The sequence below is a fragment of the Manacus candei genome, unplaced genomic scaffold, assembly GCF_025592945.1.
Source record: "Manacus candei isolate 608988 ecotype Guabito, Panama unplaced genomic scaffold, ASM2559294v1 h1tg000049l, whole genome shotgun sequence".
NCBI classification, from domain to species: domain Eukaryota; kingdom Metazoa; phylum Chordata; class Aves; order Passeriformes; family Pipridae; genus Manacus; species Manacus candei.
In genome coordinates, this window is record NW_026138097.1 from 15,420,997 (window position 1) to 15,445,510 (window position 24,514).

Consider the following 24,514-nt stretch of genomic DNA (forward strand, 5'->3'; position numbering starts at 1 on the left):
GTAAATTCCTGAGGGCTAATCTACTGTCTAAACAAGCCCAAGTCTGATTTTACAGCACAGAGACTATTCTGCACTAATTCCTTGTGCTTACGTGCTTAGTGCACATTGCCAGTGACAGTGCTAATTATTAGAATACATCTGGATATGACTCAGAATGGCTTACATGGACAAACAAATGTATTCAAAAGATTAGTGGGGAGGAAAGAAAGATACCTCTTGTAGAATCAGCACTGCAGGAGACTGAACCACACTCTTCTTGATAGGTATGTTGAGCAATGTTTCTAATCCCGAACTGTAGGAAGCAACCTGTAGTTCATAGTCCTGAAAAACAAGACGAAAAGTAAGCCCTCTTTAGCAACTGCTAAGGAATTCTGTGGGAATCTGTATCTCAGAAAATGCAAAGTTCTGGGTTGTTCTGGTTTTGTTTTCTTAATAAAAGCTATGTTTTTCCCTTGTTTATATTTCTGGCCATGTTCAGATGATCCTCTGTCATAAGCAGAAGCTCATCAGTTCAAGTACCACTGTGGAGATTCATAGGGGAGAATGACAAGGAAAAAAGAGAAAAAATGTTCTACAAAAAAAGAGAAGACAAGTGTTTCTGTTAGTTGAGCACTATGTGGAAATGAGAAAGATTCATGGGAGCAACTACTCTAAGCACTGTTATCAACCAAAACTTCATTAGAAATAACTGTCTCTCCATCACTTTTGTATCACATATGCCACATATGTCACATATTTAGCAAAATCTTTGTCAGAGAGAGTAAGACTGAGCTGTAGAAAGCACAGATATAAAGGTGACATAAAAATACAAAGACCACAAAACCATTCCCTCTGTATGTTATTGGTTTGCATGGCTATTGCACACCATTCCTCTTGCTAAACCTGCATTTGTCTTTCCTCCTAGATCAGATCCTAATCAGATCGAATTCATAAGATACCAATTCATTCCCTTACATTTTTTAACATGTGAACTGGAAAGTTTAGTCTGGCTAGAAGGAGGCTTCTGTTCACCTGAAGAGAAGCTCTCACTGGTACCTTCTGCATGATCCCATAGTCTTCAGGTGGCAAGTACAAAATTGCTTTCATTGTATTTTATACACAAAAGTGCTTTACCCCAGCAATTTCTGTACACACACATCAGGGAGCCAACTTCTCACCCGTCAGCAGAGAATGACAATAACAATGAGATGCACCTGACCATGAAAAACCACACCCCATAAAAATGCTGAGACCCAAGTACCTTAATTGCAGCTGAGCACTGATCTGCATGCTTGAGAAGCTCCTCAACTTTGTCTCTCTTCCCACAGATTTCACTGTGCAAGTTCTGTCAAGAAAAAAGTGAACCATGAAACACTCCCTCAAGATTTACCAGTATTTCCTCCTGTACACGCTGCCTCCATCAGAAAGCACCTGCAGCAGGAGACTACTGCAACCCCTGGGGCTGAGACCTGAAGTGACCTGTAGGCGGGCAGTTTTTGCAATAGCAAGCTCTCTGTGCATGAGTAGGTTGTTCTCAGAAAGAACACCCAACAACTGAACACACCCCAGTGGTGGGGAGGGAGAGTTCCTTGACTTTAGTTCAGATTATTTCCTCACTTTTCATTTTTGTGCTGTAATTTGTCCCATAAATTGCACCATCTTACAGTCCCTTGAATTAATTCAAAGCTGATGTGTAAAAGTGTCAGCATAGGAGCCAAAAACAGTCTTGTTCATAATCAGTAGCAGTGCTGACAGAAAGTAATGAGGATAATAATATTTCCTCTCCCCTGCCTTCTAGACACGGTGGTTTTTGGTAGCTTATGTACTTTTTAATTGAAAACAGGCCACTGAATTGCAGACTGCATTGATACTGATATTTTCTGTACAGCAAAACAGATAACAGAAGACAACTCATTCAGGTGCTGCATACCTTCTGATCATGTAGATATCTCATGATAGTGTTGGAATCGCACAGCTTCGTGGACTCAATAGAATCCTGCCGACGCTTGGCATCACAGATCCATTTGCACAGAGCCTGGTAGAGATCTCGGTAAGTTTTCAGCTGTTTGATCTGCCTTTCTAAATCCCACAATCTAGAAAAAAAAGGGAAAAAAAGTCAAAATGAATGTCAAAGTGCATTCTCTTTCTCTCTCTTTGCACAATTTTCAAAAATGAGACACAGTAGTAAACCATGTAAAACTATGGGAAGCTCTGAATAAGAGATTCTGAACAAAAATTTCAAATAAATGAGAATTTTACTGATTATTAGTCATCCGATATGGGGTTTTAGTGCCTTATTTTTGAGTAACTAATACACAGAGGTTGGGCCTTCCTGTCAATTAAGTTAGAGATGGATAAAACCTTGCAGTCACAAGAGTCAAGTTCATTGACTTCAGGATTCTTGTTCTAAATTTTCACTGAACAACCAGCAACCAGTCAATTTTTATTAGTAGTACTACATTTTGTCCTCAAGTAAAAACAAAATTAACTGAACCAAACCACACCCTAACCTTCACCCCACCCACAAATAATCAGAATATGCCTTCAGTTTAAGATTCAGATACAAGATCCAGATTTTTTTACTTAATTCCTACTGTTATTTTTTTAATCCTCAGGTATAGGGTATTCAGCAATAAACATGGTTGCTTTGTTTGGGAGGGAAACCGCTGATTGGAAGTACTTAATCCAAGGACATTATCAAGAATTAAAACAAAAAAGAAAATGAGAACAGCTCCTTAGCACATAGATTAGACATTTACATGGCAACCTACATTTTTCTGCTTGGACTTACACAATCCTTTTTAAAGTATGTTCAATCTATTCACAGTTGCTCAAGTCTTATTGCCCTGAAGACACCATTTGTTCTTTGGAAGTGAAGGTTAGTGCACATCCATTCTTTTAGACTCACTGTTAAGATGATCTTGGTAGCAATAGCAATAAGAAAAAAGCTGTGGAAATATGAACAAACCTGTTATCTATCTGCTTATCAGCTCTCTGCCAGCGGTCTATTAGCTGGGTAACTTTGTCACAGTACTTTCCAATGTCCATGTCATACAGAGTATATGACTGGCAAGACTGTGAGTGAATCTGAAGTGTTCTCTGCAGCTCATTTTCCAAGGTATTCAGTAGTGACTTCTTCATATTTAGGTCTGCTTTCATTTTCTGGAGAAAAAAGAAAATGCTATCATATATTTTATTGTTGAGAAGATACTGAAATTTAACCAATTTAACAGCATGCACAATGTGTTGGGATCTAAAGATATTGTTTCTAAATCAATAAGGTACGTATAGTGATGTCAGCTGGACTTAATATATTTAAAGTGAAACACCTACTTTGGTGAACATTTTGGCTTAAAAATCTGTTTAAAGTTAGACTTTAAATAATTTGCTAAACCAAAGCCCTCTGTGGTCATATTCCGAAGAGAACACTTCAGTTTCTCAGAATTATGCAGAGCAGTTACCAGAGCAGAACAAGAGACTTGCTTGTTCCTAGAAACAACTGACTAGAAAATTTCACTGAAGCAAAAAAATTCCTGCACTTGCAACAGCTGTGGAATCAAGCCTTGGGAGTGGCATATCCAGTTTTTAAACATCTAAAAATCAGCACGGATTTTTTTTTTCCCCTGTTTACATTTTTATAAACATCTTACATGGAGATGTTTCTTTACACACACACTTGTTTGTGTACACATAGTCACATATCGTAGGGTATCACCAAATGGAACATACAGTGTAGGCAGTGGTCTGCCTTGCATCCCCCAGTCACAGGGATGGCTATAGCCTTTGATAATATGCTCAGGCATTATTTTATTTTTTTTTTGTGTAGCTCAAATTTACACCAGTTAAGAACAACTCCCAGCAACTAAACTGCAGCTCTTATTTAAAATGATAAAAAGGTGACTTGCTAGTACTCCATTTGTGACACCTACACATTTTTTCCCTACTACACCTAAGAACAGGAAACAATGAAAGAGTCCTTGTTCTCCCAAATGCACTCAGTGCACAAAAGGTCCAGCTCAATGGCAGAAAAAGACTGGATCTGCAAGCCAACTTTGTGCTCAGCACAGTTATTTGCCCTCTCCCCTTGTACAGGATGGATACTTTTCACTATAAGATTTGACAAGGACCCTATACCAAAACCAGGACACACAATAATACTCAAGTTTACGTGTTACATCTAGAGAACAACAGGGGCAATTAACAAGCCTGTTTGCAAGAAAGGAGATACTGCTTTCAAATCTACCTTCACGAGTGATGCAAATAAACATGGATAATACTGTACAGAAATGGATAATGGAAAGCTTCCATGTAACTGCTTTTGCTGCGGGGGCAGCAACAACCTGAGGATGGAAGAAGTAATAACCCATATATTCCTTTCATTAATTCCATAGAATCATAGAATACTGTGAGTTGGAAGGAACCTACAAGGGTCATTCAAGTCCAACTCCTGGCCCTGCACAGGACAGCCCCATGTGCCTGATAGTGTTGCCCAAACGCTTCTTGAACTCTGTCAGGCTTGGTGCTATGACCGCTTCCCTGGGGAGCCTGTTCCTGTGCCCAGCCAACTTCTCAATGAAGAACTGTTTCCTAATATCTAATCTAAACCTCCCCTGGCACTTTCATGCTGTTCCCTTGGGTCCTATCACTGGTCACCAGAGAGGAGAGATCAGTGCCTGCCCCTCCACTTACCTTTGTGAAGAAGTTGCAGACTGCAATGAGGTCTCCCCTCAGTCTCCTCTTCTCCAGACTGAACAGACCAAGTGATCTCAGCCACTTTTTGTATGGCATGCCCCCTAGACCCTTCATCACCTTCACAGCCCTTCTCTGGTTCCTCTCTAATAGCTTTGTATCTTTCTTATATTGTGGCCCCCGAAAGTGCACTCAAAACAGTGCTCAAGGTGAGGTCGCGCCAGCACAAAGTAGAGCAGGACAATCACCTCCCTCAACCATCCAGTGGCACCGTGCCCGATCTACAAAAGCATTGTATGTCTATGTATAAAATACAACAAGATCAGCAATTCTATCTCCGATAATTTCCAAGGGTTCCACCCAGCTCAACAGATCAGTGCTAGCAGCTACAAATTTTGCCTTTCTGTGTCCTTGGGTCTTGGCCTCTCACCTTCAGACAAGCCCGGTAAGCCTCTACTTTATCAAGATCCAGAGGAACAGTCTCCTCTTCAGACAGCCTGACTTCAAAAACTCTGATCACATCTTCTGTTTGTAGAATAACCTGGAGCAGACACCTCAGTGCATTCAAGCTAAAATAAAAAATACAAGACAAATCCATTGTGGACTGGGGAAGGAAAGGTGATATTTCTAATTGCAGATGTTTAGTTAAAAAGAACAGATAACACAAGAATTTTCTGTGATACCCATGATTCTCACTTTCTTTTTTTAAAGTATTCCAGAAGAGAGAAGAAATTCACATGTCTGTTTCTACCCACATGTACAGAATTTGTAGAAAAGAAGGTGGAATTTTACATTACTCTTAACAAAAGGCAGGTATCTGGACTAAGCATTATAGAACAAAGTGACTATTTATGGCTATAACCTCAATTTTCTTACCTGTCTAAGTAGCCAGCAGAAACACCATTAATATTTTCCAGCTTTTGAAATAGGGCATTTATCTCTGATTGCAAGTACACATATTTTTCACAGCCTCTGAAGTTAGGCAGCAAGTCCTTATGCTTATTGAGGGTTTCAGCCATTATTTGAGAGTCGTTCTGCACACCCTAAGGAAAGAGAATGCCTGGTTTACACATTTTTGGTTGGCTCATCATTCTACAGCACATGTGGAATTGGTCTCCTTATCCAAATAGTCTACTGTTATATAACCAGCCTGACTGAGGACTGAAGCAGTGACTGAGCTTGCTTTCTTCAAGGCAAGTAATATTGAGCAGTTTCTTTTTGGACAGTCTGCAATAGGTAATACCGCTTTTTGAGCCTCTCTACTCTGAAACTCAGCTCTGTTGAAAGCAAAGTGCTTTACTGCCAGCTGCCTACTGCACTTGGCAGACATGCCAAGGTCCTTCTGCTCTTAAGACCTTTGCAACCTCATTGATTCAGGAGAATTTCTCACATGCTAAACCTGTTCTCCCTTCTAACTAATCTTCTCTCTCTAGTCTCCTATAAATCTTAAGAACTAGGAGAGGGAGAGAGTTTGTAGGACTCATGTATCCAGCCTGCATCCAAAGACAGCACTTCACAGTTAGTAAAGGGTTGGAAAAGGGTTTTAACAGTGCTTTACCCCGGATGAGGCTTAACACAAGCTCATGTCACTTGAGATCAGTCTTCCTGTATTCTTTGCCGGGCAGAATGCTACTTCTAAAATTCAAGAATCAACTTTTTCTACCTAGAAGCTTAACTCCAATCCAAATCATCACGGTTAGCTTCCAACTGAGAATTTTCTGCACAGGATGTGTGTCTTCCCCAACTGATCAGAAGCAGAACTGCAGTATGCTCTGCAGCATAGAGTCATGCTGAGTTTGAGGTGCTCCAAGAAAAATATCCACGGTTACCTCTAAATCCTTTATTCTGACTGAAAAGTCATGCATAGCCCCTTGATCCACTCCAAGAGGAGCTCTTTGAACCATCTGAATCTCAGAAGCTTCAATCTGACGCCGAAGTTTCTGAAGCTCCATCAGCAGCCAGGCCTCCTGCTTCTCATGCTCTCGGTTTCTCTCATTAACGATAACCGTGTTTGAGGAACCCACAGGACAGGTCTCAGTCGGGACCACTGCAACGTGAATTGGGTAAATGTCAACTGCCAGAGAACTGAACACCCACATACAGGAAGCCAATGTGCTGCCCAAGTGATCTAAGCACTGAGTGGATCCGTAGAACTGAGAACAGGCAGAAGATCTGGGCCCTTATGCAGTTGTTTCAGGGAATTAAATCGCTCTTTCACAAAAAGACAAACTTGCTTCCCCAATCATAGCAGTGAGATTTTGCTTCCTAATAACTGAAAACATATCAAATGGACTAAATTCCTCTCATTTTCCCAGCAAGTTCCGTGATCTTTGGAGGACTATTCCCAGATTCCCACCAAAGGAGGAAAGAACAAAATCTTCCCTGCACATGACCAATTCTGTTACGCTGGGAGACAGCAGAATAGTTCTTGAACACGTTTCAATTCATTTGTTCAAGAGAACATTTTCACATAAAAAGAATGTACCATGCACAACCCTTGGAACAAAGAAACCCAAGCAGTCTAAACTCTCCAAAAACCAGGAGGATGACAAACCTATTTGTGGCTGTCGTGGTTGATTAGGCAGTTGTATAATCAAGGTTTGGTAGTGTTTCTGAGCATCAGTGAACTGAGTCTGGATCTTTCGTTTGTCTTCATCACCAAACATCTCTGAGCCTTGGCTATTCCTGAGGAACTCTTGATAATGGATCTCCAGGTCAGTTATTATTTTTTGGTAATCTTCCTTACGCATTGTTTTCAGCTGAAATAAAGAAGAAGGGAATTTAAAAAAACAAAATAAAAAAAGAAAAGCAACTGGGAAAGGTTTATGACTACTTAATCAATATGGATCAAACTAATACACCTAGAAAAAACCCCAAAGTAATAGCTAGAACAAAACCTACCGAGGCTAACTCTAGAAGTATGGTGCTAAGACTACACACTGAGCTAATCTATTCTTATTACAATCATTCCATAACCTAAGAATAGTTTGAAATTCTACCTCTTACTCTGTCTATCCATGCACTTGCACAATGGGAACAAGTACAGCAAGTACATAATAGCTAATCCCTTAGCTAATCTTTCTGTTTATCCATATCATGTTTGAATAGGATATCATTTTGCTTCTCCTTTAATAAAATTGCAACTTCCATATGTAATTATTTGTGCAACCTAGCGAAAGGAAGGTTCATGGTTTCGCAGAACATAGATCTGCCCAGGATACTGCAAGCTCTGTTTGGGACAGTAGTCATCAGGTCATGGATGTCTCTGGTCTGCAGGTAAGGCCAGCTGGTGTCTTACCTTGGCAATAGTCATCGCTCTGATCTTCTCAATGTCGATCATGCAATAGTGCCAAGACACCAGGCTCTTCATGTTGATATACAGCTGGTTCCACAAAGCTAAAATAGCTTCATAATATTGCTCAATTCTGACATGAGAAAAGAAAATGCATGATCAAAATGCATCTGTCCTTGTAGCACAGCTACAAAACATCCCAAGAAACATTCACCACATGTGAAGTGCATTAAGGCTTGTTCCCTACTTGAAAAAATCTTGGAAATTAATTTATCCATGACTTTCATTATTAGAGATGAGAAAATCCTTGTAGAAGCTCGTGTTTAAATATTTTTGGGCCCCAACCTAGATCCCAGCAAGTTTCACTGAAGTATGACCTTCAAGTCAATGGTCTAGTCCTTAATCCCCTATCCTTCGGGGCAGAGGGAGTGAACTCCAATCAAGGCTCAGATCGTATTTTGTGACTGGTTGATATTTTGAGTGAACTCTTCTATCTAATCCCAATGGCAGGTGTTCAAATGCAGGCAGCAACTCACTTTGTAGCAAGATCCACTGCTAAAGGATTGGGGGGTGGGATGATAAGACTGACAGATGGCACCAGCATATCCACTCCTCCAGGGCCAGTCACCAGCCACTTGCTGCGCTCATTATTGTCCTTCAGGATGCATTCATCTCCTTTGCGCACTGTTTTCTGTAAGGAACACATAACAATTGTTTTCTTTAGTTAAGATGGAGTTTCTAGGAGAGACAGACAAGGAAGATGTATGACGATCACAAAAGCCGGAGTGCTTCCCAGCTGCCAGGTCTGGGTGTGCACATTGGCTTCATACTGGGGCAAGACATCAGCATAGATCAACCCCTTCTCCCTGAATTTGGTTTCCATGTAGAGAAAACAAAAACAAACAAAAAAAGGAAGCAGGAGCCACAGAACACTGAGCAGTTGCCAGTCTGGTTCATCATCAGGCTTGGGGCTTGCCCTGACAAACATCAAAGACTGAATGTGGACACATGGCCATGGTAAACTATGCAACCATGTATGGCTGTAAGCCAGTGAGCTCGAGGCCTAAGCATGCATAGTGCTGTGTCCATATTTGCAAAAAGACTGTGAGTGAGCATGGCAGAGCTAGATTCACCAAGCCCCAACTGCCAGAAATCCTGACACAGTGCAGCCACAAGTGTGGTCATGGAGCAGGAAAAAACACGTATGCAGAAAATGTATCTAAGCCTACTGTTAAGAAAAAAAAATACAGAAATAAACCCAAGCAGCCTCAGTACGGAGGAGGAAACAAAAATATCATCATTCATTTCATACTCCACCAATTAAAAAAATGGGGATACCAACGTACCAAGGTATCCTCCTCACCTTTTACTAGATGAAATGTTCACCTAAGGATCCAAAGAGACACTGGAAAGGTGAGCAATCACCAAAAAAAAGTGTAGACGCTGGGAAGATCTGTATCAACAATTCTAATCCTCTTATCAACAAGACTTTTATATGCTAATTTGAAATGTGATTATTAATGATATTTAACTGATTAATATTAGTAATTACAACTAGACTTATTAACCAACCAACCAAATTATGTTTATTCATAGTTGCAAGAAAGTAAGAGCTTTTTCTGTTGAAGAAATTAAGGCAGACCAAAAGCAGACAAAGGGATTATACCTGTCGGGTCAACGGTTTATTTACTAACTAACTTGCCATGTTCTAGTTTATGTGATGTTTGTTCTCAGCCAAAAAGGGATACAGTACCAGATCCTGTTTGTAGTCACACAGAGCCTTGAGGATAATGGGCTTGTTACTCCGGTAGTCTGGGTTACGCGGCTTCAGCTGCACAATCTTCTTGGATTTGTTCACCAAACTCTGCACTTGCCTCTTATATTCAAGAATTCTCTCTCGTTCATTCTGCAAAAATTAATTGTATATTATGAAATAATTCTAAAAAGAAATGTCATCTAGTTTCCACTGTTTTGTTAAGAGAGGGGTTCATCTGGAGCTGACAGTAGGCAAAACTTACATTAGCTCTAGTGGGATGAGTCTTTGGCCTATAATGTAAAACTGCAGTTTTAAAAAAAGAGAAGAGAAACATCAAATTGAGTAACTTTGCAGCTCTGGCAAGATGCAAAGTTTTCAAAATTTTCATAGCAGGTTTTCCATACAGATCTTCAATGTTGTTACAGTGATGTTTAAGAAACACAGGCCTAAATTGAAAGAATTTAACAAAATAATTACTAACAAAAAAAAGGTAATAACTACACTCTCAAACCTGACTTCATCAATTGGCCTTTTACATCACACCATTCTTCTCCAATTTGAGATTGTAGTACTTAATTCATGATAAGCAAACAGCTAAAAAAGCTGAGTTATGTCCTTTTAAAGAGACAGGAGTGTTACAGTGACATGAAGAATCATTTATTGAATGTATTTATCCTTTGAATTAAAATCTATTCAACATCTAAGAAAAAAGTATTTCATTTTTTTTAATTTGTTGGCATGTCAGAAACTTGGGAATTTGGTGGACTCATTACAGGTTTAGAAAGAAATTAGAATTTCCAAACAGTATTACACAAGTTAAAACAACACTGGTCCATTTGTAGGCTTTCTGACTTGATGATCCTTGTGGGTCCCTTCCAACTCAACATACCCTGTGATTCTGTGAAATGGGCAGGAATATACCATAGTGGTTTCAGGTTCCTACAGTACTGTATATAAACATTGCTGTGCACCTGGGTTTACATTTGGTATCTGAAAAGGGCAGCTGATTTCCAAGAAAAACAGAACATAACCCGTCAGGTGAGTGTGACAGTACCTCCAGCTCCTTGATCTGCTCCAGCAAAGTCTGCAGTGACATGCTCTTATCACAGATGAACTTCTTTCTGATGGAGTCTTGTAAGTTTTTCAGGTAGCATTCTGTGGCTTGGGCCTCTTCAAAAAACTACAGAAGAATAGTTGTGAATTTGGTTGTACATGGCTCTTAAAAATATCTGCTAAAAAATTATGGACTCCTTTAATGAGAAATCCCAGTTCATCTCTGGCAGAATGGTAGCATTTATAATGTGGCAACAATGTGTTATGCACAATAAATATACCTGTGATGGGATTCACACTTTTAACAAAAGTAACGTGAATCCTCCACATCACTACTCACCTGAAAGTAAGCCGCATTCTCTTTCAGATGAACGTCAATACATTTGGTAATTTGAAGAATCCAGCTCCACTGAGTTTGCAATGTATCCATGTAGGCCTAACAAAAACAGTAATATATACAACTCAAACCACCACACTGGTCTCTCTCCCATATCTAGACTCAAGCAAAATTACCTATGCCCCACATAAATGCGAATGAAAAATCTGCAAAAACAAGTTCACGCAGACCAGAACAGTGTAACTCATGCAAATAGTTCCGCAACTTCTGAGCATCTACCTCACTGAAATGAGTTAAATACCTGCTTGTGAGACACAAAGAGAAGTCTGTTCATGTCTTGCATGAAGAGGCATAAAGCCTGAGGTGCATTAACAAAAAAGGGTGAAATGCACAAGCAGTACTGCAAATGAAATATTTCAATTGCAAATTGCCATGTTCTCCTCCTTCCAAGGAATACTGCCTAACATGACTTTTTATGCTGGTTGTTTTAAATTCAAAATCTTCACACAGTCATAATGTATATGCTTTAGAAAATTACATACAACTTTTACTTCACTGCTGGAGCTTATAAGGATCTTTCTTTTAAGAGAGAAACTGACCACAGGATAAATAGGAGAAGTGATTTTACACAACATAGTAACAGTTAAAAGCAAACGCACTAAAAAGCGGAAAGGATTAATCTTTTTTTTCCTTGTAGCTTCTTTCGGTTTCAGGGTTCTTATGCACTCTTAAAATTATAAGAACTATAATATTTCCTAATAAAATGAGGTCTTCCAAATTGTTACAGCCTTCAGAATTGAAAAGTAAATGTATGCCAAGCTGCAAGAGCAAAACTGTCTTGGCTAAGCTGTAGAAAGGCACCATCAATTTCAGCTGGAGAAAGTATTTACACCTGGATTAAATATAAACTCTCAACAAAGGGTGTGACTTTTTTCAAAACATGCCAACTAAGATAGCAGAACAACAGTGACATGCCTTCTACCATAAATTCCACTGCACTGTAGTTAACTCAAACAAGATACAGCAATTTCATACCCTCAGATAACTCCCCAAGCTTAGAATTAATTTTTACATGCATCTATCATTGTGTAGTTGTTATGGCCAGGTTTGTAGAGGAAGGTAATAACATTTATTTAATAGAGCTGGGTAAAATGGACATGCTTTTTGGCAGGCAAACCCTTCTTGTGTCCAGAGGCAGCTCTTCATTTGTGGACTTTCACTGAGAACTTTTCTCATGTAACAACTAAAGAAGCAAGTCAAACTGCACAAGTGTGTCTAACTCACCTCAATTTTGTCTGAAGCAGGGTGCTGGTTGAGCACTAGCTGGTCACTTTCTTGCTTTAGCTTGTTGAGTTCTTTTTCTTTAAGCTCCAGTTCACTCATGCGTTTCTAAACAAGCAAAACACAGCATTAAACAAGCTCCCAAAGGTACACTGTACAGGATGATTTGTTCTAAATTTTCCAGAGAGTTGTGATAATAATAAAATTATCCCTGCTAACATTATGTAGTAATTCTATTTGGTGTACTGAAGTTAATTATGAAGACAGTAGAATCAAGAAAGGTACAATTATCTCAGTTCTAGTCTCTGGGCTCGCTGCTTCACAGAGCAAAGCACACAAAGTTCTGCCTGTTCTAGGAGTGATGGAAGTAAAAATGACTACATCTTGCAACATCCAAAACAATTGAACTAAAAAAAGAAAAAGTACCTCAGTAGTATGAACCTTCATCCCTTTTTCAGTTTGATGATCAGCACCAACACTGGTTAAACAAATACACATGCTCAATTTCCCTACATACCCACAGATGAGAAGGAGCAGCGCAAACTACATCAGACCATGCACTTTATGTGCTGCTGGTAAAACCATCAGAGGAAGAGAGCAGTTCCCTCTGGTACAGCTCTGCTTCCTGATGACAGATGATCAGGGCCAAATACAGGGACCCCCGAGCCCCTACATAGTCCTAACAGGGAGAACTAAACTACCTGATTCAAGTCCCTTAGTTTAGCATGCCAACATAGTGACTGGGTGCACAAGCTATATGTGATCACTAGTCCACAGTGGACTGTGCCGAGAAGGCCAGCTTCCATGGTCAGAAGAAACCGTGACAACTGATTGAATAAGGGCACAATCTTCTAACAGATGTCCTATCTTGACTCAAAAGATTGTCACACTGTACTTAATTGAAAAGGGTTGACAAAATCCCCAAGAACTTCGAAACATGAAGAAATCCCCATCCTCTGATGAGTCTGTCCCAAGAGAGGTTGTTCCTTCCTCACTATTCCAAAAGAGGGCCCATGGGAAGTGGAAGGATGTTGAGCTGTCTTACAGAGAAGGACTCCTGCTTCCTGGCAATATCAGTGTTTCTGTCACTCCAGTCATAGAGAAGCTCCTCCTCCTCACAGTCATTGATCCACATGATCTCTCTGCTGGTGGCCTGAATGAGGTTCTGGAATTGACGAAGCTGATCCATTCTCTCAAAGGAGTATTTCTGCAAGGAATTCCAGAAATCAGAAGCCATAAACACAGGAATGCCTGTGCTGGGTGGAGAAAGGGAAGCCAAGAGCGCAGCACAGCATGTCCTCTTTTTTTTTAACTAAAATAACAGTAAAACCCACACATCTATAAAACCCGTTGGCAACGGACAGCAGATAATGTGCCTGGGCTTGTTGAATTATGAAACCTAATGGCAATGGACAGTGGACAATGTGTCTGGATTTATAGAAAAATGGGAACCTGACAACAGCAGTCATTGCAAACACACATGTAGCAGACATGCAGGCAAGGAAAAAGGCATGGAGAAGAAATGTACAAAAAATGTCTGAACACTTAACATCACTTTTACTTGCATTTGCTGCTCATGGACATCTTTGATGTTGTAGAATCACCTTTTGCACAGATGACACTTCATGAAAAAATACCTTCTCTGTCTTCACACCATAATACAGATCCTATTGCTTGAAATGTGCACAGGAATCAGCTTCCGATCCCAAGGGTTAAATAAACCATTTGCACAAGATTCTCACTGTGTTTTATATGAAAATCCAAAGCAGGGAAGATGCACTGCCCTACACAGAACTTGGTTCTAATCCCACCTTTGAGTAACTTTTTAAGCATCGTATACAGTCTGATTTCTTCGCTATGCTTACACCCATTAAGAAGGTAGAGTTCCACTCTCCACCTGCTCAGTGACCAACTCCCTTCACCAGGTGCAAACTAGAAACTTCCTTGTGGGAGTAAGTCAATTATATACCAGGCAATAAATTAATCTCAAGTTCATGACTCAAAATGAATCAAGAAACTAAAAAGCACTGTCAGTTTACTGCTGAATAGAATTATTTCAATAATTCTGTCACTGTCAAAACCTGAAGTGTCCCTTCACTACCATGCCAGTGTTAATAAAGCAAAAAGCACCTTTGTCATAGAGGTTATCAGAAATGAACACATCTAATGCTCACCAGCAGGCCTTCATATTCTTCCTCCAGCTGATGAACTGCAGCCTTCTCCCGCTGAAAAAGAGACAGGAAATACTTAGTGAGCTTTTCACCAGTTGCCTACTTGCTAATATTTCCTTTACAGTGTTAATATCACAATAACTGCAGGTGGTAACTTGCAAATGCCTACAACAGACATGGATGGATGCACCACTGGAGGACCACAGCAAGCATAAAACCAAGCCTCAGACAAACTTACTATCCTTAGGGATGCTTAGCATGTAAGCAAGTTTGCACATAACACCTGTAATACCAATGCAACTCTTGAAACTGGATTTCTTTCTGTACCAAACTCCTAGGCCAGCCAGTCCTGGAGCTAGCTTTGGAGATTATGAAGTACTATAAATTACAATGTGAACAGAAGGCCACAATTTTTATTCCCACTTTTATGGCTGATAACCTGCCCAGCCTTGGAACTGGTATTCCACAGGGCCAGACTATCACCTTTCCTATTTGAAACTGAAGGGAAAAAAGGAGTAATATCCCTTTCACTCTTCAGCTTGGTTGAGAAATCAGAGCTCCAGAACAGAGTGCCTTTTCTTTAGACTGAACTCTCTCCTCCCGATTTAGAGAAAAGATGAATGGAAATGAAATAAGCCTCCTCTCTCATCTCTGTAATTGCTGGGCTGATAGCAGAGGAAGCTAACTGCATTTTCAGTGACTTCTTTATTCCAATCACAAAATTCATAATGGAACAAAGTCTCAGAAGGGGAAAAAAAATTAAAGAAATCAACACCTATGAAAAGCTTTAAGCTTAGCTCAGAATTTGTGCATGCTTCACAGAAAAAAACCTGATGACTCAAGCCCGGATCTGAGCACCCACCTTATTCTTTCACTTTCTTGTTTAACACACCTAGACAGCGAGTGAGAATAATCATTCTTAGTCATTCTTCTCACGAAAAATGTTGCAATATTTGTTTGCCAGCCTTGGTATGCAACAACAAAAAGTTAAATAGCTACTAAATTTTCATTTCAAAATCTGGGAAAAGAAGTGAAACACAAATTTATCATGAAATTACGGTTGAAAGTGGTAGCTATCATGACACCAGTGCTTTCTGGAAAGAGGATGAACTACTCAATATTCCTTCTTTGTAGTGGAACACCAGTAAAGCAAGGGTATAAATCTAGACTAAGCAATGTGTAAGGGACGTCAGTAATTACCAGATCTGTTTTGACTTTGTCCAAGTGCCAGCGATAGTCTCCAATGGCATTGTGAGTTCTCCTATGGTCTCCTATTTGTTGCTCAATGGATGCTGCATCAAACCCCCACTTCACTAGCTCCATTTCAGCCTAGGAGAAAGAAACAGTATTTGTACTTTCATTTCCAACATTACTACCTAAACTGGAGCATAAAAGAATGGAACTGAAGAAAACATGATTATGCAGTAGAGAGTAAAACTGAACAAAGGAAAATTCAGAATAGGAGGTGACAATTTCTTTAAATTGTCATCACTTAAGCTCTGTGACCGGTTCCCAAAGCAGAAGAAACTAAGTAGGAAAAATATTTTTTTTGTAATTAGACTAGATGAAGCACACTCAGTAGTGTACTTTCATCTGTTTTCTTTGGATCAAACTATTCTTTTATGTTCTACAGTATAGTTACATTCTTATCACTCTGAAAACAAACTATGACTTTATCAAACAATGCTGTTCATGCAATTCGTATGAAAATACCCAGTTAAGTTCTGTAGCCCAATACATTATATTTCTGTTTTAATTTTGCTCATGTAAACTTCAGTAACTTGAGTTAAATCCAGTCAAACTAAATGAAAGAAAAAAACCCAGAAGATAAACTCAAATTATTATAAACATTTTGTTTGTCTTGCATCTTGCCAACATTTATTGTAGGGTGCCAAGTGAAAGTCTCTAGAAACAGCCTTGGAAAACGGTAATACTATTCATAATTACCAATCCAAAAACTGACTGCAGTTCTTTGTTTCATTTTTTCCAAATACTAACAGCCACTGAATTCACAATTCAGCTCCTCAAACTCCAGATCCTCCTTAATGCTGTAAAGACACACTACGACTCTGTCTGAATACCTGTCTGTGCATGTGCACAGTCAAGAACCAGATATCTTCATTCTGGGTTGGGACTGAATTTGGAAATTACCGGCCTGGAGTCAAATCTCTATGAGTCAATAGATGACAATAAAGCCAGAACGACTCTCAAGCATGGGGTTTCAAAGGCAGTGTTGAAAACGATCCAAGAAACAAAACCATTTTTCATTCAGCCATTTACAAGTTACAGGACTTTGACCCTTCTGGTTATATTTGAACAATCTAAAGAGACTGTAGCAACAGTGGCAGTCATGGCTGGCTGCCAGTATGTGAACAAAGGCTGGATTTCACTGTGCTTTCTCTAATTCTGCATTGGAAATTTGACCAATCCTCCTCCCACCTGATCCTCCTGTCAGCAAACCATCCAGACAAAAAAAAGCAGAAAAACACCAGCAGAAAACCTCAGGTGCTCAGAACTTTTTCCCACATCTCACCACGTTACTAGGGGAAACATTATCCTAGTCTCAATGGGAGCATGTACTGGGATACAGCAAGGCATGGTGGAAAGAAGAGGCACGATGGCAAGCTCAAAACAGATTTTCCCAGTGAGCTAAATGCTTACTGGCCCCACCTCAGCTTTTCTGTAGGGACTGAAGAAGAGGGAGGGAGAAAGAAACAGAGGGGGAGACAGAGAAATTCAGAGAGAGAGAGAGAATTCAGTGAGGGAGAGAGGGAGAGAGGAGGAGCAGCACGAAAACAGACTGTGGGCTCTCAGTGTGTGTTTTCTACTCCAGGTTACACAAGCAGAAGCTATGCATAGGCAAATTTGTTCTGGGAATGCAACAGATAGTAACTTCAGCACTTTTGTGTGTATTTCAGCACTGACTTCTGAAAGTCTAGTCCCTGTGGCAATCACCTCTACCTTTTGGTTCCCACTGTGATAAAGACAGATAGAGGGGGAGAAAAATCGTAAAACACTGGATAATGGTTAAATCTGTGAAGATGGTCCTATCTGTGTAAAGGGTTAAAATAAATATGAATCAAAGGAAATCTGTGGAAGGAAGGAAGGAAGGAGGGAAATATTGAGCACAATAATTTCTAACACAAATATTCCAATGCCTTTTGTTATGTTAACAGCTGTGTTCCATTTAGCTTTCAAATCTAACTTTCACACTTTTTCCTCTGCAAAAGACCCCAAATTCATGTTTGTATTTCAGTGGAAATTCACTGTAATTAAAATACTGGGGAGATGGGTGGCGGGGGTAAGGAAGAGGAACCTGGAATAATATGCAAGCATTCATGAATACTTTTACTCTTCTACTGGCACCCAAAACATTACTACATATGAGGTGACATTCATTAACAACACCAAGTTTTAGCATTGTCTCTGGGTTTTGCACTGATTTACCTTCTGCTGCCTCATCCAGTTTAGACATTCACTTGTGACACGTTTTGTGTACTCATCCCAGCCTGAGCCACTTTGAGAGGAGAAGCAACCACCACCTTTGGAGCTGGCCCTCCTGGCACGGGGAACACTGATGGCTTTGTACAGGGCACGCATTTGCTCTTGAAGTTGAAGCAGCCTGAAAGTGAAGGAACCACTTAGTGTCTATGAGGAAAGCATGGAAACAATGTCATTTATCTCTCTTACTGGACCACCAGGTATTCAAAACAAAGTGCTGAAAGCAAAAGCTGTGGAAAAAAATGTACTAACTAAAATTTCATAGAGACAACTAAGGCGTGAACTTCCATCAGAAATACATTACTGCAAGGCCCTTCTCCATGTTAGCATGCCCCCAATTAGATGTAGTTCCACCTTATTGACTTCTGTCACATCCTGCAACACCACGGAAGGCAGGCACTTGAGATACCACAAACTTTTATCAGTTCACATTCCCACCCCCAACCTTTCCTTGACAATACCTCTTCTGATACATGTCACAGGGCTGGCCCATCTGCCTCATCTCTCTGATCAGCCCATCCAGGATATCCATTTGGTCATTTGCCTGTGCAAAACACTCTTCCAGATCTCTGTTCCCTCTAATCTGGACGCCATCCCCATATTTCAATTCCTAAAACAAAAACAAACAAACAAACAAAACAAATTTTTTTTTAAAAATGGGTGATTAAATTAAATATTCATCTTGGATATCTTAAAAGAGATGTTATGAGGACTGATTATTTTTGAAGCATGATAAGTTTCAACTGCCAGGTCTCTGATTGCCAATTTTAACTGACAGAAGGCCAACTAACTAAGGAGCTGCAGTTGCTGGAAAGTCCTTATTAAAATAAAATATGAAAATTATTAAAATGTAGTATCAACCAAAACTTTCCATAAAGAACAGCACATCTTGACTAATGCTTACTTCAGTGGAGCTGAGGTTTCACACAGTGTGCTAAGTTTTTAAGACACTATGCTTTTGTGTTTAGAAGATGAGAAGCAAACACTGTCCTTGTGGGAGTTGGTAGATATTGTTCCTGAGTTTTCACAAGTTACCCTGAGATTCTAAGAATTCCCCCTCCTACAAAAATGCAGGTTGCACCCTGTCTGCCTGGCTCCAGCTCCATGCCCCATCACATTTGCATCCCACCTTATCACCCAAAAACTAGGCAAATTCTCCATGCACCCTCTCAGTCCAGTGGACCAGCATGGTCGTGGTGTTTCAATCAGGAAGACACTGCTTTTTGACCTCACCCCACACTGACACAGCCATGCTGAACAAAACATAATCCAGCTGATTTTGCAAATAAAAAATATTATGGACCTCATTACTTTGTCCCTTAGAAAGAAAAGAAAGAAACAAAGTAAGCAATGCATGTTGTGGCACCAAGCTGGAACTAAACATGTCTTTCTTTTAACTTCACTGGAATAATATTAATCCTTAGCAAAAGACAGTATTTACTCTGGCATTGATTTTTACATAAATGTGCTCTCATGTCCTGTATCTCTGAAAAGGAAATGAACTGCTAACCACAGAGTTCATTGCTGAAAGAATTTACTGCCTGCAGAGGGTCCAAAGGTGTGCATTAAACTACATTTACTGCCAGAACTGTGAAGGGGTTTCACATCTCAGTGGCCTCAGCAGCAGGGTGCACTCGTCACCCTGCATTTCCTCTGACTTCAGCAGGAATAGAGGACATCCCATGTTTGCCGGGACTGAATCTAGCATCAATGAGTAACCCACTCAGAGGCACTATGGGTTTGTACCAGGTTACTGTACTGTAAAGATCATCTGTATGCATTTCAGCTAAAACAGTCAAGAATATTTTAATCTAGTTTCATATACTTCTTTATGAATCATCTGGAAAAATAAAATAAAGATAATGAAGGTATTTCCTATGGTGATTCAGGTTCATTATGGCCCAGCAAATGATGACAATATTCTACAGGACACACTGAAAGAGTGTAAGTAGTCATAATATTAGCAACAGCTCTTTACACTGACAGTGGTCCTAACCTAAAACTGAAAAACAAGATGCACTACAATCTGTTTGAGGATGGGTTTGGTTTTTCTAAAAATCAAGAACTTCCCCTTTTCTTAACCAGATGCATTTCAATCAGTTTTACTGAACAGAGTACGGAGGGAAGAAAGAGATCCATGAAAGAGGTATGCCATTACACTTGCAGTTGCCTCACACAAACAGCTGAAAGGGGAGAAAGGAGATGAAGCAGCAGAGCCTGTGAGTCCAGATAACAACACAGCATTCGCTCCCTGTAATATTAATGATCACATTTGATAAGAACAGCAAGAAGCACTCACGGGTTGTACTATAAGCTCAGCTCGCATCAGGCAATCCGAACAGTTTTGCAAAAGCTCCTGGATGGTGTTCTGGCGTCTGGACACTGTACAGGTCCCATTCTGACTGTTGTGGGGGAGAAGAAGATGAAGTAAATACAGAGGAATCACATATTTTGAAGAAATACAAGAAACACAAATTTGGAACAGTTAAGGGAAGTTACATGGAATAATCCACCTCATTTGGGTTCACAGAGAAACACACACACATTATCTAGCCCTCCTGCAGAGCCACTTTATAATTCTGCAACAGCTACCATGGACTGACTTTGTCACAGGATAGAGTAGAAGATGGAAACTGGCATGCCAGAAAGGAGAAAATTTTTCTTCCAGCACAGGTATTTGTAGCTTTGATAGACAAAACTTTGGCAGCTTTACAGTGGGAATGAATTATTCACAATCTTTGTTAAAGTCAATACCTAGAGCATAGAGTTGTGTGATGTAATTGTACATGTTATCACACCAGCCATCAAAAGTCAGGGCATAAAAGGAAAGCAGGATCCTTGGCAACACAAGCAAGTCCATTCAAGCATATGAAGGGCCTTTTTACCAGCAGAAATGCACAAAGCTAGTGCAGTGTCTTAAGAAGGAATTGCAAAGATGCTCAAGCTATTACAAAAATAGCTGTAGGGCCTGGAGTTAAGAGTACATGCTTTCTTACAGATACATAAAGTGTGAGTTTGGAGGTTCCAAGTAAAATTCCAGCACTGAAAACACTAGTGGGGGGAAAAGCCAAGGCAGGTAAGGGGGTTGTTATTGTTGTCTTGCACATAATCTACTGCATCCATACTGCCAGAAGGTTTCTGGGATTCAGCCACCAAAATGAGCCACTGCTAGCTGAACAGGGGTGAGGTGCTTCAAGTGAGGAACCATTCCTTGCTGATGGGATCAGACCTCTCAAGCAAGTTCAGGCATCTCCCAAACCCAAAACCACTACTAACAGATGGTAAGAAACTAAGGTTCTTCCAAGCCCTGCCTAGTTTTCCAACTCCTGTGCTCACAGTAGATAACTTTTTCCATTACAAATCACTGAAGAGCCCAACATTCCATACAACACTCGTGTCAAAAAGACCACCGGTGGGAACCTGTCCAACTCAGAGCCAGCAAGAAATCTGGATTCTATAGAGATCTTTCCACTGACTTCAACAGACTGACAAGAGTTCAACCATCCTTGACAAGAAGAATTGTGACAATGTAAAAAACTCAGCAGAACTATCCTTGGGAAAATCACTGCAGCACTGAGAAACATTCAACAGCGTAATTTGAAGAGCTCTCTGCAGCATGTGCAGCTGGGGCATCAGCAGCCTTCTGTTCTATCAGCTCGTCTTGAACAAATGGAAAAGGTTTGCCCAACTTTTCAGCAGCTTCCCCCAATACCAGTGAACGGACCCTCAAAAATGTAGAGACAAGACTGGAGAATCACTGGATGACATAAAACAAGCTGTACATGTGCAGCCCCCTGCTTGTACTGTGACCCTTTGACTGCATAAACGCTGCGCCCCAGTGTGCTATGCACCACTGTGTACCTTGGAAACAGCTTAGAGAAAACAATTATGAAAAATTGCATACGGGTCTGATTTTGTGCCAGGCTTTCCATGAGCTTCCTTTTCCAAATCATTCCTTCTCCTTAGGCATCACTGTTGTGTTTAGATCTAGAAGTATGTGACTGCGCTTGAAATTTACATTTAATTACACCCACAATTATTCTCATGAATGAAACATAATAAGAGAGAAGAACCTTCCAAGCAACTTTCTCTTTTTAGAACATCAGAAGAGTATTTTTTCTTCAATCCCTTTTTCAATCATGTCCTGGCAGCTACAAGTGCCAAATATGCATTAAAGCCAAAAGAACTATAGATGGTGGCCAGACTTACATTTTAATAAATTAGTATATCTCCACTGGCTTCAGTTATCTTCACTAACCTCAAAGGCATTGCTTTGCTTTATAATGAGAGGAGGTCTAAACAATGGCTACCATAGTTAACATGGTAAAAAGTTGTGAAGAAAAGCTATTTTCAAATAAACTAGTAAAACAAATTAAAATATAGAAGTAGAATTATAAGTATTTTGTGTTCGTCCCAGTGATGCTTGAATACCACATCCAGAATTATTGTCCAAATAATAAAATGTTGGAAAAATTAAGATGGTTTAATATAGATGCACAAAACTCTTCCCAAAGCAGGAGCAGATGCCTTGAAGTGGGAGGCTTAAGCACACCCTAATTAGAGCTTTAAAAAAAGATCTACAAGTTGCTTGTTTACAGTTCACAGGGATCTTCACAAGAAGAAAGCAGCACGTATTTAAGGTTCTACAAACCAGTAGACAAAGATATAACCAAAATAATGGCAAAAGTTGGAGTTATACAAATTGAAACCAGGAAAGAGCACACATTTTATCAATGCTGCTTTTAATACCCTGGATGTTAGTTTTGTTGTTAAAAAAATAACTAGGTTTTGCTAGTTAAAATACAGAGATCAATCCTACAATAATGGGTAAAAAGGTAGTGGCCTGTTAGAGGCACTGGCTTTCAAATCTGTCAAAGGCCCAAATGGAGCTAAACGGGTTTACAGGGCACACCCAGAGACAGCAGCTGCCACTATAGGAGATGATGTTTGACAGCACAGCTCCACCAAGTCAACAGGACTTCTTCAAATCTGAAGAAGATTTAGCTGTTCAAATATACTCAAGGGCATGAATCAATATCTGAATTTAGAAACCAAAATACTCAGCAAGACAATACCTCAGCATATACAGGTTGACATATCAGATGGCACTAGCACAGTGTCATATAAGCTCATATTCAATACTTTTCACCCTGTGACAAGTAGTTCATGATTAGTTTCAAAGGCCCTCAGTATAACATACTTCTTAATGAACCCAACAGGCCTCTAATGCGGATGAGTAGATCAAAGGAGAAACTCCAACGCAGAACAGTACGATATCCAACCTTGAGGCAGTAGCAAACAGACAGCCAAAGGAAAACCATTTCCAACATAAAAAATACTGGACCAAAGAAACTGAGGCAAACCCTGAACATGCTGGATGGTATCATAACACGGTACAAAGTATAAAGCTGGATTTTTAGAGTAAAATCATGTAACCTACATGCTATATAAAAATATATTTATGTCCCTCAGGAAGATGTAGGATCCCAGCAATTCTCACAGAACACAGATTTAGTGGATTACTTTACACAGTATTTTGTCAGTGTCTTTCTTGCTTTGTCTGATTTTTTTTACATAAAACTGAATGAGTTTAAAGTAATGTTTGGTCATTGTAACAACTATGCTACGACATACTGTTGCTGCTATGGCAATTTGATCTAACTCTGACAGCATTTAAAGCTTGAACCTCTGAATAGGATCCTGCTGTATCAGGCACTGTAGGCACACCATGCAGTGAAAATATGGACAGATTTTTCATTTGGCTTACTGCACCCCTGTAAATACAGCGTTATCAACCATTCCAGCAGAATGAGAAAGAATTGGAGGTTGGTCTTTTAGCAGGACTCATAACAAAAGAGTGCAGAGTCTCTCCTACTAATAAATATATATGTTGCAATATACTTGCTGTGCTCCTTTGGTTCTGTAAACGCTGCAGAACAGCGCTGAGTGAAACAGCCCAGACTGCTTCAGACCTCAACTACCTTTTTGTCCCTACAACTTAACATTTTAGACTACCACATTTATTTGGAAGGCAACTCATGAATTTCAAAAATATACTATTAAGCAGAATTCTTTATTAAAATAACTTAGTCTTAATAGTCACTAACTATTAAAGGAACAAAGGAAAACAAAAAAGGGGATAGCTTCTTTGTTTTAATACGAAAACACTTCAAAACACAGATGAATTGCTTTTATTTGGGATCTTAAAATGTAGCCCTCTCTCTCTCTACCCTAGGAAAGGCATAGCACCTTCATGTTGTCACTGTACGGGAGTCGCCTTGTTCCGTGCATGTCAAGGCAGAACACATTGCTCCCTTGTTATACTATGCTCCTGCTCTCCCAGAGAAATGAGAGGACAGCCCAACTTATGCTGACACTGGGATTTGGGCAGGACAGTAGCTCAGCAACACCTCTCTGCTGGAATATACCCCATCGGAGCTAAACTCAGCCATAAC

The 24,514-nt window shown here is 39.9% G+C and overlaps 1 protein-coding gene across 3 annotated transcripts in view; it reads right to left on the reverse strand.

The window, feature by feature from the left end:
- Positions 1-24,514, reverse strand: part of DSP (desmoplakin) — a 38,813-nt gene that overhangs the window by 9,073 nt on the left and 5,226 nt on the right. For all 3 annotated transcript variants that reach the window (XM_051799055.1, XM_051799056.1, XM_051799057.1), the window contains exons 2-21: positions 20,359-20,461; positions 18,521-18,669; positions 18,006-18,180; positions 15,759-15,887; positions 14,562-14,612; positions 13,433-13,594; positions 12,391-12,495; positions 11,110-11,205; positions 10,771-10,896; positions 9,714-9,866; positions 8,497-8,651; positions 7,967-8,093; positions 7,223-7,427; positions 6,498-6,715; positions 5,545-5,711; positions 5,099-5,237; positions 2,948-3,141; positions 1,910-2,072; positions 1,241-1,324; positions 214-321 (exon numbers count right to left, since the gene is read on the reverse strand). In XM_051799055.1, the coding sequence (XP_051655015.1) occupies positions 214-321; positions 1,241-1,324; positions 1,910-2,072; positions 2,948-3,141; positions 5,099-5,237; positions 5,545-5,711; positions 6,498-6,715; positions 7,223-7,427; positions 7,967-8,093; positions 8,497-8,651; positions 9,714-9,866; positions 10,771-10,896; positions 11,110-11,205; positions 12,391-12,495; positions 13,433-13,594; positions 14,562-14,612; positions 15,759-15,887; positions 18,006-18,180; positions 18,521-18,669; positions 20,359-20,461 (2,809 nt within the window). The remainder of the gene's footprint in view (positions 1-213; positions 322-1,240; positions 1,325-1,909; positions 2,073-2,947; positions 3,142-5,098; positions 5,238-5,544; positions 5,712-6,497; positions 6,716-7,222; positions 7,428-7,966; positions 8,094-8,496; positions 8,652-9,713; positions 9,867-10,770; positions 10,897-11,109; positions 11,206-12,390; positions 12,496-13,432; positions 13,595-14,561; positions 14,613-15,758; positions 15,888-18,005; positions 18,181-18,520; positions 18,670-20,358; positions 20,462-24,514) is intronic.